The sequence below is a fragment of the Mytilus californianus genome, unplaced genomic scaffold (assembly GCF_021869535.1).
Source record: "Mytilus californianus isolate M0D057914Y unplaced genomic scaffold, xbMytCali1.0.p SCAF_10, whole genome shotgun sequence".
Taxonomy (NCBI): Eukaryota; Metazoa; Mollusca; class Bivalvia; order Mytilida; family Mytilidae; genus Mytilus; species Mytilus californianus.
The window spans coordinates 5837469-5854743 of NW_026262582.1; the positions used below are offsets into that span (position 1 = coordinate 5837469).

General features: G+C 30.3%; 1 protein-coding gene across 1 annotated transcript in view; it reads right to left on the bottom strand.

Annotated features, from left to right (window-relative positions):
* The window catches only part of LOC127717491 (uncharacterized), a 71040-nt gene that overhangs the window by 37229 nt on the left and 16536 nt on the right, over positions 1 to 17275 (bottom strand). The window contains exons 2-5 of the mRNA XM_052223159.1: positions 13175 to 13276; positions 11630 to 11686; positions 11314 to 11338; positions 1230 to 1487 (exon numbers count right to left, since the gene is read on the bottom strand). Of these exons, the coding sequence (XP_052079119.1) occupies positions 1230 to 1487; positions 11314 to 11338; positions 11630 to 11686; positions 13175 to 13276 (442 nt within the window). The remainder of the gene's footprint in view (positions 1 to 1229; positions 1488 to 11313; positions 11339 to 11629; positions 11687 to 13174; positions 13277 to 17275) is intronic.

Consider the following 17275-nt stretch of genomic DNA (forward strand, 5'->3'; position numbering starts at 1 on the left):
TATTATCAAATATCAAATTATCAGTATCATGGACAAAAGCTTGTTTGTGATCATAAGACAGTATCCAGAAGTAATTGTGTAAAAAAACAAACCTGTGTATCCGTATTTTACTAATAAATGGATTAAGTTTTTCTGCCAGTTAACATGGTTAAAGTTTTAAAAAAATTTAAAAACTTTCTTAAATCTACTGTTTGCAAAAGTATGATTTATTCGAAATAATAAGGATTTTCCTATTCCAGGCAAAGAATACCTTAGTTGTATTTGGCACGAAATTTTGGAATTTTGGGTCCTCAATACTCTTCAACTTTGTACTTGTTTGGCTTTCTAACTATGTTTATCTGTGCGTCACTGATACATTGTAGGTCTTTTGTCTGGCGTACCAAATTAAAAGCCTTGTACCTTTGATAACTATCTTAAACTATCCTGGATTTGTACCAAACGTGGACAGATCTTTGTTTATCATCAAAGGCTAGTAGGGAATTTTGTAAACATTTATTTCTTGTTTTCCCGTATATTACTTATAAATGGATTTAGCTAGTATTCCAGTCAACATTACATACATTCTGCAGTTAAAGTTTTAAAAATATTTATCACATTCATTAACTGTAAATCTATTATATATGCATTCCCCGATCACACTGAAAACATGACAACAGCAAAAGTAGGCGAGACACTTTAACAGTGTTTAACCAATATTTTTAAGTTCCTATACAAGTCTCGTTATTCCCTCTAAAAACCTATCGTGTCGATTTAAAAATGTTAAAAAATTATTATAAACCATGTAGATTTCGTTTGCAAGTAAAAGCAATGCAAGAATATGTTTTTCTTTTCGAATAAGGAAAAGATTTTCGAAAAAATGAAGTTTATACATGTATCAAGTTTCAATCAAAATGCTATTAAATAAAACAATATATAAAAAGATCTGTTTAAATGAAAATATAGACTTTCACTTGTTAAATGTTGATATAATTTGTCATTACATCTACATTGATGTAATTTATCGTCGACGGTTCACGTCAGTTTATTGTCTTAGCTGTTGGAGGAACGTTGAAAACGCGAGGTAGTAGAACAAGTATGTATAAATTACATTCTACGCTAGACACACATTTTGTTGAAAAATACAATCATGTTTTTCTTACGTCTACATCGGCAGACATTCTTAAACCATAGTTTTTAAGTACTAGGACAGTTTCAATATGTCTTTGGTTTTTTTTTCTTTAAATGATTACCTTGCTTTCCACCAAGCCATTCCTTTGAATCACGATCCATATATGAAAGACCATTGTATAATTCTATTCCATCAGTTGACATTCTTAATTTAGTGGGTCGTTTACCGACAAGATATCTCGCTATAGTTGTCTTCCCAGTGCCCTGTTCGCCAGCTAACATAAGTCTTGACTCATAGTGAGGATAACTTTCTTCCTTCAATAGACTTGAGAATACATGCGCTGAATTCGTATCCATTTTTCCGAATTCAATTGGAAGACCTAAATGTCAATAACTCAAATGTCATATTAATTTGACAAAAAGTAAATACTACCTAAAAGTATATCTCTTTTTTAGATTTCCTGTTCGAATCATATGTATGTTCTCGTCGAGGAAAAACGGACAAAGCCTATCAATATTCCTGCTTTGTTGTTTTTTTAGTGTGCAAGATATTTGTAACTGACATGACCTTATACCGTATATTGGGTTTTTTTGCGTGTGTTTAATTTTCGCTTTGTTCGCGGCTAATACAGAAACGCGAACATTTGACTCGCGTAAATTTTCCTGTCTGTTTTTGGATTACCGGCTGTTCTATAAACGTTTCATAGATAAAACTGCTAATTATCGAGTTTACATAAAATTTATATGTTCACTTATTTAACCCTAAAGGTGAAATTACATTTTTGTATACACATATAAAATCAGTCTTTAGTGTTGGTTGGTAGATCAACAGAGTGTGTATAAATAATTATCTGTCAGTCATTTACTTTTATGTTTTACTTCACATCTTTAACAATACAATACGGTTTTTTCGCGTGTATTTCACCATTCAGCTAAAAAATACAAAGCTAAACTTTAACCTGCCCATTTTTTCATCAAATCGCGAAAAAAAACCCTGATATACGCTCATTGATTTGATGCTGAGGCTTTTTAACAAATCTTAGCAAAAAATCCAATCACAAGCATTAAACTTTTGCAAAATTATCACGTACTAAGGCTGATCCAGTATTCCAAATATAGCTAGAGTTACTATCTTGTGTGCACGAGTTGAACAACATGTGTGCAGAAGTCACATCTTTTCTAAATGGCATGCGCTATTTTTGTTTAGAAGGCTTACAGTTGGGTGCAGACCAAGCATTACATGTAGACGGGCCGAAAAAGTTAACGCGGCGTTTACTCGCGTGCACTTCATGTTAACGCCGCGTTAACTGTGCGTTTACTCCGAAATTTCAGTAGACATAAAAAGTAAACGGGCGTTTACTTTCGCGTTTACCTCCGCGTTAACGCAAAAACGGCGCGTCTTCTAATTTTGTAAAGAGTAAACGGGCGTTTACTTTCGCGTTTACTTCCGCGTTAACGTGAAAAAATGTGCGTCTTCTATTTTTGTCAAAAGTAAACGCACGTTTACTGTTTGTAGTAAACGCGCGTTAACGCAGATTGTCATCGTATCCTGGATACACTGACCTAAAATATCAAATGAAAAGGTACTTAAAAATTAAATGACCAACTTGTCATTTTCGATTGACATATTGACGATTACAGTTATTTGATAATGTTATCAAAGACTACAAAATGTTGTTGGCATCAATTTAGAGTGCCAGCATGTCCTCTCTTTATTCAAAACATTGAATCGTTAACAAATTTCAGTAGTTTTCATACCTCAGACTGACTCTTATAACAAAATTATTTGTCTACATCAACGAAAACTGACAATATTAGCACTTCATTATGTAAATCTTATAGTCGCATATAGTAAATCAGTAATATTTTCAGTAATGATGGATTGTATAAAACAAATTATAGCCATATTGGAACATAATAACTATTAAAAAAAATTCTGCATCAATTAAGAGTACCAGCATGTCCTCTTTTTATTCAAAATATTGAATCGTAAACAAATTTCAGTAGTTTTCATACTTCACACTGACTCGTATAAATAAATTATTTGTCCACATCAACCAAAACTGACCATATTAGCACTTTATTATGTAAATCTATATACCCCCAAAGTAAATGGGTTATATTTTCATATAAGGATAGTTTGTATAATACAAATAATAGCAATATTGGAACATAATGACAAAAAAATTTTGTTCACATAAATTTAGAATGCCAGCATGTCTTTTATTTATTCAAAATATTGAATCGCAGACAAATTTCAGTAGCTTTTTTTACCTCAGACTGAATCGTATAACAAAATTATTTGTCCGCATCAACCAAAACTGACCATATTTGCACTTAATTATGTAAATCTTATAGTTGCATAGTAAATCAGTACTATTTTCATGTAAGGATGGATTGTATAAAACAAATTATAGCAATATTGGAACATAATAACTACAAAAAATTTTCTGCATCAATTTAGAGTACCAGCATGTCCTCTTTTAATTCAAAATATTGAATCATCAACAAATTTCAGTAGTTTTTATACCTCAAACTGACTCGTATCATAAATTTATTTGTCCACATCAATCAAAACTGACCATATTAGCACTTTATTATGTTAATCTATATAGCCGCATAGCAAACAAGTTATATTTTCATGTAAGGATAGATTGTATAATACATATGATAGCAATATTGGGACATAATGATCAAAAAAATTTGTTCGCATCAATTTAGAGTGCCAGCATGTCCTCTTTTTATTCAAAATATTGAATAGTAAACAAATTTCATTAGTTTTCATACTTCACACTGACTCGTATAACAAAATTATTTGTCCGCATCAACCAAAACTAACCATATTAGCACTTTATTATGTAAATCTATATAGCCACAAAGTAAATGAGTAATATTTTCATATTAGGATGGATTGTATAATACAAATAATAGCAATATTAGAACATAATGACAAAAAAATTTTGTTCACATAAATTTATAATGCCAGCATGTCTTTTTTTTATTCAAAATATTGAATCGCAGACAAATTTTAGTAGTTTTTTTACCTCAGAATGAATCGTATAACAAAATTATTTGTCTGCATCAACCAAAACTGACCATATTTGCACTTTATTATGTAAATCTTATAGTCGCATAGTAAATCAGTAATATTTTCATGTAAGGATTGATTGTATAAATCAAATCATAGCAATATTGGAACATAATAACTACAAAAAATTTTCTGCATCAACTTAGAATGCCAGCATGTCCTTTTTTTATTCAAAATATTGAATTGTAAACAAATTTCAGTAGTTTTTATACCTCAGACTGAATCGTATAACAAAATTATTTGTCTGCATCAACCAAAACTGACCATATTTGCACTTTATTATGTTAATCTTATAGTCGCATAGTAAATCAGTAATATTTTCATGTAAGGATGGATTGTATAAAACAAATTATAGCAATATTGGAACATAACTACAAAAAAATTTCTGCATCAATTTACAGTACCAGCATGTCCTCTTTTAATTCAAAATATTGAATCATTAACAAATTTCAGTAGTTTTTATACCTCAAACTGACTCGTATCATAAAGTTATTTGTCCACATCAACCAAAACTGACCATATTAGCACTTTATTATGTAAATCTATATAGCCGCATAGCAAATGAGTTATATTTTCATGTAAGGATGGACTGTATAATACAAATGATAGCAATATTGGGACATAATGACTAAAAAAGTTTGTTCGCATCAATTTAGAGTGCCAGCATGTCCTCTTTTTATTCAAAATATTGAATAGTAAACAAATGTCAGTAGTTTTCATACTTCACACTGACTCGTATAACAAAATTATTTGTCCCCATCAACCAAAACTGACCATATTAGCACTTTATTATGTAAATCTATATAGCCGCATAGCAAATGAGTTATATTTTCATGTAAGGATGGACTGTATAATACAAATGATAGCAATATTGGGACATAATGACTAAAAAAGTTTGTTCGCATCAATTTAGAGTGCCAGCATGTCCTCTTTTTATTCAAAATATTGAATAGTAAACAAATTTCAGTAGTTTTCATACTTCATTCTGACTCGTAGGCAAAATTATTTGTCCCCATCAACCAAAACTGACCATATTAGCACTTTATTATGTAAATCTATATAGCTGCATAGTAAATGAGTTATATTTTCATATAAGGATGGATTGTATAATACAAATAATAGCAATATTGGAACATAATGACTAAAAAATGTTCTTCGCATAAATTTAGATGCCAGCATGTCCTCTTTTTATTCAAAATATTGAATCGTAAACAAATTTCAGTAGTTTTCATACCTCAGACTGACTTGTATAACAAAATTATTTGTCTGCATCAACCAAAACTGACCATATTTGCACTTATTATGTAAATCTTATAGTCGCATAGTTAATTAGTAATATTTTCATGTAAGAATAGATTGTATAAAACAAATTATAGCAATTTTGGAACATAATGACTACAAAAAAAATTTCTGCATCAATTTAGAATGCCAGCATGTCTTTTATTTATTCAAAATATTGAATCGCAGACAAATTTCAGTAGTTTTTTTACCTCAGACTGAATCGTATAACAAAATTATTTGTCCGCATCAACCAAAACTGACCATATTTGCACTTTATTATGTAAATCTTATAGTCGCATAGTAAATCAGTAATATTTTCATATAAGGATGGATTGTATAAAACAAATTATAGCAATATTGGAACATAACTACAAAAAAATTTCTGCATCAATTAACAGTACCAGCATGTCCTCTTTTAATTCAAAATATTGAATCATTAACAAATTTCAGTAGTTTTTATACCTCAAACTGACTCGTATCATAAAGTTATTTGTCCACATCAACCAAAACTGACCATATTAGCACTTTATTATGTAAATCTATATAGCCGCATAGCAAATGAGTTATATTTTCATGTAAGGATGGACTGTATAATACAAATGATAGCAATATTGGGACATAATGACTAAAAAAGTTTGTTCGCATCAATTTAGAGTGCCAGCATGTCCTCTTTTTATTCAAAATATTGAATAGTAAACAAATGTCAGTAGTTTTCATACTTCACACTGACTCGTATAACAAAATTATTTGTCCCCATCAACCAAAACTGACCATATTAGCACTTTATTATGTAAATCTATATAGCCGCATAGCAAATGAGTTATATTTTCATGTAAGGATGGACTGTATAATACAAATGATAGCAATATTGGGACATAATGACTAAAAAAGTTTGTTCGCATCAATTTAGAGTGCCAGCATGTCCTCTTTTTATTCAAAATATTGAATAGTAAACAAATTTCAGTAGTTTTCATACTTCATTCTGACTCGTAGGCAAAATTATTTGTCCCCATCAACCAAAACTGACCATATTAGCACTTTATTATGTAAATCTATATAGCTGCATAGTAAATGAGTTATATTTTCATATAAGGATGGATTGTATAATACAAATAATAGCAATATTGGAACATAATGACTAAAAAATGTTCTTCGCATAAATTTAGATGCCAGCATGTCCTCTTTTTATTCAAAATATTGAATCGTAAACAAATTTCAGTAGTTTTCATACCTCAGACTGACTTGTATAACAAAATTATTTGTCTGCATCAACCAAAACTGACCATATTTGCACTTATTATGTAAATCTTATAGTCGCATAGTTAATTAGTAATATTTTCATGTAAGAATAGATTGTATAAAACAAATTATAGCAATTTTGGAACATAATGACTACAAAAAAAATTTCTGCATCAATTTAGAATGCCAGCATGTCTTTTATTTATTCAAAATATTGAATCGCAGACAAATTTCAGTAGTTTTTTTACCTCAGACTGAATCGTATAACAAAATTATTTGTCCGCATCAACCAAAACTGACCATATTTGCACTTTATTATGTAAATCTTATAGTCGCATAGTAAATCAGTAATATTTTCATATAAGGATGGATTGTATAAAACAAATTGTAGCAATATTGGAACATAATGACTAAAAAAATTTTGTTCCCATCAATTTAGAGTGCAAGCATGTCCTCTCTTTATTCAAAAAATTGTATCGTAAACAAATTTCGGTAGTTTTCATATTTCACACTGACTCGTATAACAAAATTATTTGTCTGCATCAATCAAAACTGACCATATTAGCACTTTATTATGTAAATCTATATAGCTGCATAGTAAATGAGTTATATTTTCATATAAGGATGGATTGTATAATACAAATAATAGCAATAATGGAACATAATGACTAAAAAATTTTGTTCGCATCAATTTAGAGTGCAAGCATGTCCTGTTTTTATTCAAAATATTGAATCGTAAACAAATTTCAGTAGTTTTCATACCTCAAACTGAATCGTATCATAAAGTTATTTGTCCGCATCAACCAAAACTGACCATATTAGCATTTTATTATGTAAATCTATATAGCCACATAGTAAATTAGTTATATTTTCATGTAAGGATGGACTGTATAATACAAATGATAGCAATATTGGGACATAATGACTAAAAAAGTTTGTTCGCATAATTTAGAGTACCAGCATGTCCTCTTTTTATTCAAAATATTGAATAGTAAACAAATTTCAGTAGTTTTCATACTTCATTCTGACTCGTAGGCAAAATTATTTGTCCCCATCAACCAAAACTGACCATATTAGCACTTTATTATGTAAATCTATATAGCTGCATAGTCAATGAGTTATATTTTCATATAAGGATGGATTGTATAATACAAATAATAGCAATATTGGAACATAATGACTAAAAAATTTTCTTCGCATAAATTTAGATGCCAGCATGTCCTCTTTTTATTCAAAATATTGAATCGTAAACAAATTTCAGTAGTTTTCATACCTCAGACTGACTTGTATAACAAAATTATTTGTCTGCATCAACCAAAACTGACCATATTTGCACTTATTATGTAAATCTTATAGTCGCATAGTTAATTAGTAATATTTTCATGTAAGGATAGATTGTATAAAACAAATTATAGCAATATTGGGACATAATGAATAAAAAATTTTGTTCGCATCAATTAAGAGTACCAGCATGTCCTCTTTTTATTCAAAATATTGAATCGTAAACAAATTTCAGTAGTTTTCATACTTCACACTGGCTCGTATAACAAAATTATTTGTCCGCATCAACCAAAACTAACCATATTAGCACTTTATTATGTAAATCTATACAGCCGCAAAGTAAATGAGTTATATTTTCATATAAGGATGGATTGTATAATACAAATAATAGCAATATTGGAACATAATGACTAAAAAATTTTGTTTGCATAAATTTTGAGTGCCAGCATGTGCTCTTTTTATTCAAAATATTGAATCTTAAAAACAAATTTTAGTGTTTTCATACCTTAGGCTGACTCATATAAGAAAATTATTTGACCGCATCAACCAAAACTGACCATATTTGCACTTTATTATGGATAATGAACTGTCACTAAAGTCAGTAGTTCTGGATGGTTTGTATTTAAAACAAAACTATAATATTTAACGGCATCATCCAACACTGACATGACTGATTAAAGTAATTTATATTGAAAAGTATGAGAAGTTCTCTTCTTGGAATAGTGTACTGTTAATATATTATGGCGGTTGATTGATTTCGTTTGTAGCCTAACGTCCAGGGGCAAATATTTTATTCATGTTCAGAACGAGTATATTTTTCGGACGTCGCAGATATGGATAAGTCTGTCTAAATTGACGAGATGGTACAAATGTGCATACTTATACAACACCTAATCAACATCTCTATATATACACTGTACAATTTTCGATTGAACATTTGGCAAAACAGAATCTTAAATCATGTAAATCCAAGGCAAACAAGGAGAATTACGATTAAAAATTCATGTATTAAATGCATAAGAGTTATATTTAGGAAGAGACTGTTAAAATTGGGGAACGAAGCAACGTAAACCATGATGTTTATATCCCATCATATACAAATATTTATCCGATGTGTTGGATAACCTTTCTATCCGCCTCGATATTTGTACATGCAACTTTTGAAAATAAAATATAGAAAATCTGCTACTCAGCAAAATTATTGGAATTGATTTTTTGTAATTAATAAAAGTTAATATTTCCAATTAAAAGTGTTTTTGAATTGTTCTGGTTTGAAACATTTGTACGTAAAATATTAAGATACAAGTCGTTTTAATTAAAATAAATGTACAAATGAACACGAAAGTTATTTCTTAATTTCCACAATCAGTTATGGCGAAAAGTAAACGCGCGTTTACTTTCAAGTGCACGTAGAAATACATTTTCGAAATCTGTAGTAAACGCCCGTTTACTTTTAAGTGCACGTAAAAATAAACTTGTGAAATCTGAAATAAACGCCCGTTTACTACTGACTAAACGGACACAGAGTAAACGCCCGTTTACTCGGGTAGACATTAGAAATTTCCATTTTGACCGCGTTAACGTAATTATAGTAAACGCGCGTTTACTAGTAAACGCGAAAATTGAAGTTAACTAACGAAATATGTGCACGCGGCGTTAACTTGCGTTTACTTAATGTAATGCTTGGTCTGCACCCAACTGTACATATGGCAAGCCGTAGCTGCTTCATGCGAACATGTGTTTATATATGCACATACTTTTCAATATCTGAACATTCTTTTTCTATGTGTGCACATACATTTGCTTTATATGCACATAGTTTATTTTATATGCACATACTTTTCACATAAACTGTTTGTAAATGTTCAGAAATACCACATTATGTGGTAGAAAATTCAAAATATAGCTGTGATGATTTTTGCACACATTTTAAAAGTTGTATCATCCATGGCGGCATATCATTTTTACTGCGTCCTCTTATATTTGACATAACTAAAAGGAATACAATGTGCCGTGAAGAAATTTTCTTCTTATGAAATGTTCATGATTTTCTTTCTATACAAGGGAATACAATTATTAAAACTGCGTGTTTGCGCTATCAGAAATATCGTTATGAGATTTAAAAGCTCATGAATGCAAATCGATATCGGCGTTGCTTGTTACTCTTGATTTGCGCCGTAATACTATTTTTGTGTGTGTTTTCCGACATACATAATATCGGATCAAATCCATAATCGATTAGGCATCAGTGATAATAAAAAGATGTTAATGGACATGCACAAAAAGAGTCAGTCGTCTTAATGAGATATAGGAAGATGTGGTATGAGTGCCAATGAGACAACTCTCCATCCAATTAACAATTAATAAAAGTAAACCATTATAGGTCAAGGTACGGCCTTCAACACGGAGCTTTGGCTCACACCGAACAGCAAGCTATAAAGGGCCCCAAAAATTACTAGTGTAAAACCATTCAAACGGGAAAACCAACGGTCTAATCTATATAAAAACGAAAAATGAGAAACACTTATGAACCACATAAAGAGACGACAACCACTGAACATCAGATTAAGTATACAAGCATATGATAGTTTATTGACCTCATTGTCGACGGTCTCATAAAAGATTCAAGACGAGGAACAACAGAAATATATGTGTTTGATTTTTTGTGATTTTATTATACTTTTTATCATTTCTATCGCATGTATATATACTAAAAATTTCATAGTGAAATGAAAAAACTTAATAAAAGAGCGTAAATATAACGTGTGTGAGATTTATTACGGAAAACAACACGTACGACTTCTCGCCGAAAGTGACGTTTTGTGAGAATAAGAACGCTTAACATGGCGCCAAGAGTTAACTTCTTTGAAACTGTATCAAATGCCCTTAACAAAAAAAAAAACAAAAAAAAAACGAATATGATATTAAGAAACTAACGACAATCACTGAATTACACCCGCAAGCGAAGTGTTAACATAGATGAAGTTGTGCCACATTCATCTTATTTGGTGATATAGCTCTTCAATTGTACCAATTCTTATAACATGTTGCTTACAATGTTTTGGCTTCGGATTTCCCTGAAGACTGCAAACCCAGGAGAAACCTGGCATGACATTTATACAGTTAAATTTTGAATCTTTATTATTATGTCAGTATATGCCTATTCGATAGGTCAGAAATTTAAGTAAAATAACATTTAACATGTTTAAGTTGACAGTGTTGGTATCTATTTTATAACAACGTAATCTGTATTCTAGATAATCGGGTTGACTTAACTATCCAGATGAGTCATGGAGTTACAGTTCAATAATACTCACCACGTAAAAGCCACATTTCATATTCCTGCAAAATAGCATCGAAACATGTATAATTGATTTTAGATAATAAAGATTGACAAACATGTGCATAATATGTGGCCTACATATTACATCGGCGTAGTTTGGTTTTGGTTGAGGGTGGACTCAAAAAGAATCATACTTCATCATTTTTGATAAATCTTTAGTATATGCAAGACACGAACTTCGTTATACATGAACTGTTTACCTGTTTTATAACAACAACAAAAAAGACAACATCAATACTTTTATTCAATAAGTTAAAAACGTTTAAAAAGAAGAACTATTAATTAGTTACCTTAAATATCTTAAGTATGTCTGCATTTTCTCTGACCACGCCTATTGGCCTTTCACCCTGACAAAAATGTATTTGTATTAGTAAGAAATAACAGGAAATTTTATCAAAAATGTCAGTTTTATAATTAATAAAGCTAGACGCCTGTTCCGTTTACATTTGAGTAGACTTAAGTCAGCTGGAATACAAAATATATTTCAATGATGAAGAGCATTGCAAACCAAAATTCAAAAGATTTGTGTCAACAATTTATATTGTGGAGCTAGTGCTTGATGCATATTTTTTGATTAATTGTTATTTGCTTTGCACTAGCTTTCAGTAACTACGATTACTCTCATGTCTCTAAATATTGTTTCCATATTGTTTGGATGTATTTTAAGTACCAATCTACGTTCATTCTGTGTTTTTGTTGGATGCATTTCTATTTGTATCCATCTAATATGTTCAGCCTTTTCGAGCTGTTTGTTCTTATGTTGTACGGGTACACCACTGTCTAAGTTTAAGGTTGGCGCCTTTAAACAAATTTAACCCACCGTATTATGTATGTGCCTGTCCTAATTCAGGAGCCTATAATTCAGTGGTTTTCTTTTGTTTCTGTATAAAATATTTTATTTTCGTTCATTATTTTGAATACTATTTAGGCTACTAATTTTCTCGTTTGAAATGTTTTACATTTGTTTTTTTTTGTGCCTTTTATAGCTGACTATGCGGCGTTGGGTTTGCTCAATGTTAAACACCATTCCTTAACGTATATTGTTAATTTGTGTGTCATTTTGTCTGTTGTGTTGATTTGTGGAGAATTATCTTATTGGCAATCATACAACTTCTTTTATTTAAGTATTCTACATGTAATCCTTGGAATAGATATATCCTAAGAGTATATACTAACTTAAACATTTTACCACTATTGTATCATTATTGGCAAATAATGAATGATATTCTAGGACGAAACAAAAACGCAAAATGTTTGACTGGTGATACCTTCTGAGACGAAAAACGAACCACCAAAATACACACATGAAACTCTCAAAACAATTCAATTGCAGTATCAAATACAGATAGTTAATGCTAAACATGGGATATCCTATGTCTATTTCTATTCTTATTGAAGAAAAAAAACAAAACTTCTTACTCCCAAAGGCAAAGATGACCTTTCATCAATTTGGCTATTCTTCTGAGGCCATGTTTGTCATAAAGCTTTTACACATTCTTTTTATGATAATTACTATGTATTTCTAATATTGAAGTTTTGGCGTAACAGATGAATGAAATTGCAGAAAAGCGCTTATTGTTAATTATTTATTCATTGACATCGAGAGATATTTGTGATTATGATATGTTTTGTTATTGCAAAACCAAAATGCAAATTTACTACGCGGAATGTATTTGATTATTACATATATTTGGTCAAAGTATACCGTACATTTGGTTGCCAAACCGAAATGGATATAGGTTGAAGTAAGTTGACGTAGTATTCCAAAGTTTAAATTTGTAATATCAAAGTAAATTTTTGACCTATAACAAAGATACCCATTCACTGGTACTTACTGCATAGTTCCGTATATTAGAATTGCAATGTCTGAATAACAAATATTCTACTATATGGTTGTGACTTCTTCTGCAAGCATAATGTAACGCAGTATTTCCATCCTTAAAAAAGACAAAAAAACAGAAGGTAAATAAAAATGGTTCAATAAAATAATTTGTTTCTATGAATTCACATCTTTTATTTCTACTCATGGTTGTTAAAAATAAACTATGTGATAAAAAATTCAAAATACAAGGTGTTGAAGTTGACTAATAAAGTTTGATTGACAGAATTGTGTTGCTTTACAAAACGCTGTTAAATTTTTGTGGAAGATTTGGAATTGATTTGCATATTACTTAAATTTGCATCCTCTTTCCAGATTAGTTTTATTTCATACATGTCAAAATAGCCAAGCAAGAATACAAATATCTATAAACATATAGAAAAAAACTGCATTAAGGATGTTCGCTACTCTGTTTCAAAATAACAAGATTATTAAAAGACTGTTCTAAAATGATAGTATATAAATAAAGGAACTAAAAAAGCAGAAAAAAATTAAGGGTCCGTGTTCTTGTTTTCGAGATATAAGCCGTTGAAAATTTGGCGGGAAATAATTCTCTCTAGACTTTTCATTCATTTAACATAGGCACCCTATTTCTTTAAAAATATTATGAAATAATAACAAGGATTTTATAGCATTTTCAAATATGGCTATTTAAACTATATGTAATAAAATTATGAAAGACAAATAGGGGTTAGCAGGTAAAATTTTTATTAGCACTAACATGGATAAAACTAGTGGATTCCGAATATCTGACAAAAAGTCAAAAACAAGAGTAGAGAACATCCTTAATGCAGAAAAGCATATTAGTATTAGGGAATGTAGAAAATAGACAGGCAATGATTTCTATATTTCAAGAGAGCTTAAAAAGATCAAAATAAAATTGTTGCCGTCTCTAGATATCTGACCGCACAATTCATATGGCATCTGTTTCTGGTAGTACAGCAGAGTACATTGACAAACTATAAGTCACACTGGACAAAAGTGTTGAAAAAAATTATGTGTCAAAGGTCATCTTTGGTTTGGATACAAACGACGTCACAAAAAAAAACAATACAGTAAAAGAAATAATTTGTATTAATATGACAAATGCTTTAAATAAAGTAAAAGCAGAGTTTCCAAATGCGAATATAAACATATTCAGTATACTTCGATGAAAGGGCAAGATCCAAATTTTTCAAAATGTAATCTGACATCTCATTCTGTAAATTTGTATATGGAAAAGGTGTGCTCAAAAGACCAAAGACTATCTTTCGTCGATCTTTAGGATGATTACTGTCGACCAGGGATGGGTTACAACCCCGTTAAAACATTGTTTGACAAAATGAACCATCCGGTGTACATATTACTCCAGAAGGGGCAAAACAACTTGTTTTTCATATCAAGAACTTTATGAGCATAGACAGATTAAGCCAATACGAAACAGTTACTCGAAGTTCAGCTTCTACACCACGATCAGCCGAGAAACAACTACCAAAAAGACCAAATTCTTCTTTGGAAGAAACTGTTTTCTAGATAGACTAGTCGAGCACAATTTTTTTTAAACAAGCTAATGAAGAACTTGGTGTAAAAAAATGTATATATATATATCAATATAAATTTTTTATCATATTATGGAAATTAAAAAAAAAATCACTGTTTTTATTTGTGTATGCAAAAGCTTGTACGTATTGTAAATATTTTGGAAAATTATTGAACTATATTATGTTATTGATACAAATATGTGTATGTGTTGGTGAAATAACTAAGCAAGTAATAAGTGTATATAAAATATATAGTATGGGAGATAACTAAAAAAGTGCACTATTAATGTGCATGCAAACTAATTTATTGTAAATATATTCAAAATCTGTTGGACTTTTATTTTGTTTGTATAACACAAATGAAATCATTGAACTGTGCAGTAAACTAAATATGCAGAATTTGGAAGTCTATAATATACATACTTATTTTTTTCCCATAAACTAAGGCAACAGTAGTATACCGTTCATTAATCGATTGAGAAAAAAACAAATCCGGGTAACAAACTAAAACTGGGGGAAACACATCAAATATAAGAGGAGAACTACGACACAACAGAAACACAACATTTAAAATGTAACACACACAGAAACGAACTATAATATAACAATGGCCATTTTCCTGACTTGGTACAGGACATTTTAAGAAAAAAATGGTGGGTTTAACCTGGTTATGTGGCTAGCCTTAAATATAACATTAAAATGACAACATTACATGACAGGACTACAATACAAATAAATGGGAGAACATATAGGACAGAGAAACATACGAATAATAGCTAACAAAAGGTACCAGGTTTAAAATTTAATACGCAAGACGCGCGTTTCGTCCACATAAGACTAACCAGTGACGCTCAGATCATAAAAGAACGAAAGCCAAAACAAGTACAAAGTTGAAGAGCATTGAGGACCAAAAGTTCCAAAAAGGTGTGCCAAATACGGCTAAGGTTATATGTCTGGGATAAGAAAATCCTTAGTATTTAGAATAATTCATACTTTTGCAAACAGTAAGTTTATAAAAATGACTATATAATAGATATACATGAAAACACCGAAGTGGTGACTAACTACAGAATAAAAACGAATACATAAAACAACATAAACCATAAATATGTGTCTGTCCGTCCATCCATAGCGCTCTCATGTGTAAATTTCTTGCTAGATTTTTATGAAATTTATGTTATAGGTTTATATCATCAATGTCTATGACAAATTCGAAAATCAGTGCTGATCAATTATTTTTTAAAGAATTATGCCCCTTGGAAATATTGATGTTATTGGTGTCTGTCCGTCCATCCATAGCGCTCTCATGTGTAAATTTCTTGCTAGATTTTTATGAAATTTATGTTATAGGTTTATATCATCAATGTCTATGACAAATTCGAAAATCAGTGCTGATCAATTATTTTTTAAAGAATTATGCCCCTTGGAAATATTGATGTTATTAAAAATTGCTAGTGCTCTCATGTTTACAATTCTTGCCAGAATTTATGAAACTTATATCATAGGTTTATATCAGCAATGTCATTGACACTTTGGAAAATAAGTGCTGATCAAATTATTTTCACAGCCGAGTTAGCCAAAGAGAACAACGCCAAAAAAAAAAGGTGACGTCACATTTGAATTTCTGAAATTTCCCCAAAATAGGATAGAATTAGCATAGAATTCAAGATTTGGTTTATAATACTCATATAACATTTATTAATAACAATGAAAATTACAATACTAATTAATAAAAATGTGGTAGTAATAAGTTGATTAATAGTATTTTCTAGCGATGTCGGTGTTTTTTCTAAATCAAACTGTAAACAAAATATATCGTATAAATTTAGTTGACCCAAACTAAAATCTAATTAATGAACTGGATGATTAATTATCTTTACCATAACACGCGAATACAACAGAAAAAAAATAAGATTTACAACTACAAATGATAAGACATTTGACAAAATCCGATGAGAAAACTAAATACATGAGTTTTGGATAGAAAAGTACCGTGACACGTCTTATAGCAATGCGAATGAACACTCAGCAAAACAGTCACAATCGGGAATAAGTCACGTTCGGTAATTAAAAGATCAGACGACGTAATGTCAAACCACAATCTAACACGGGGTAAAAATGTCCTTAGTTAGTTTGGACAAAGACACATCGTATGGATCGACCAATTCCTGATGGTGTCCGTAAAATTTACGGAGTCTCATTTTTAATCTGTCCTCTTCATAACTTTTAGTGTCATAAAACGCAAACGGTATGGGAGATAAGTCAAAACGAAATGCATTATTTCAATGGTGTCAGAAAAAGAATTTTGATTTTATATGTTTGCAGGATACTCATTGTACACAATTGGTAGAAAATGAAAGCGGAAAATATGGGGAGGGTAAAGTTTTTGGTGTATCGGGACTTCCGTTTCTAAAGGGTAGCAATTTTAGTGAAATAAAATTTAGATATTTACGTTACTGAAAAATATAGAAATACAGAGGGAAGAAAATAAATAGTTGAATTCAAATTAGACTCAAACGAAATTGTTCGAATTTTTA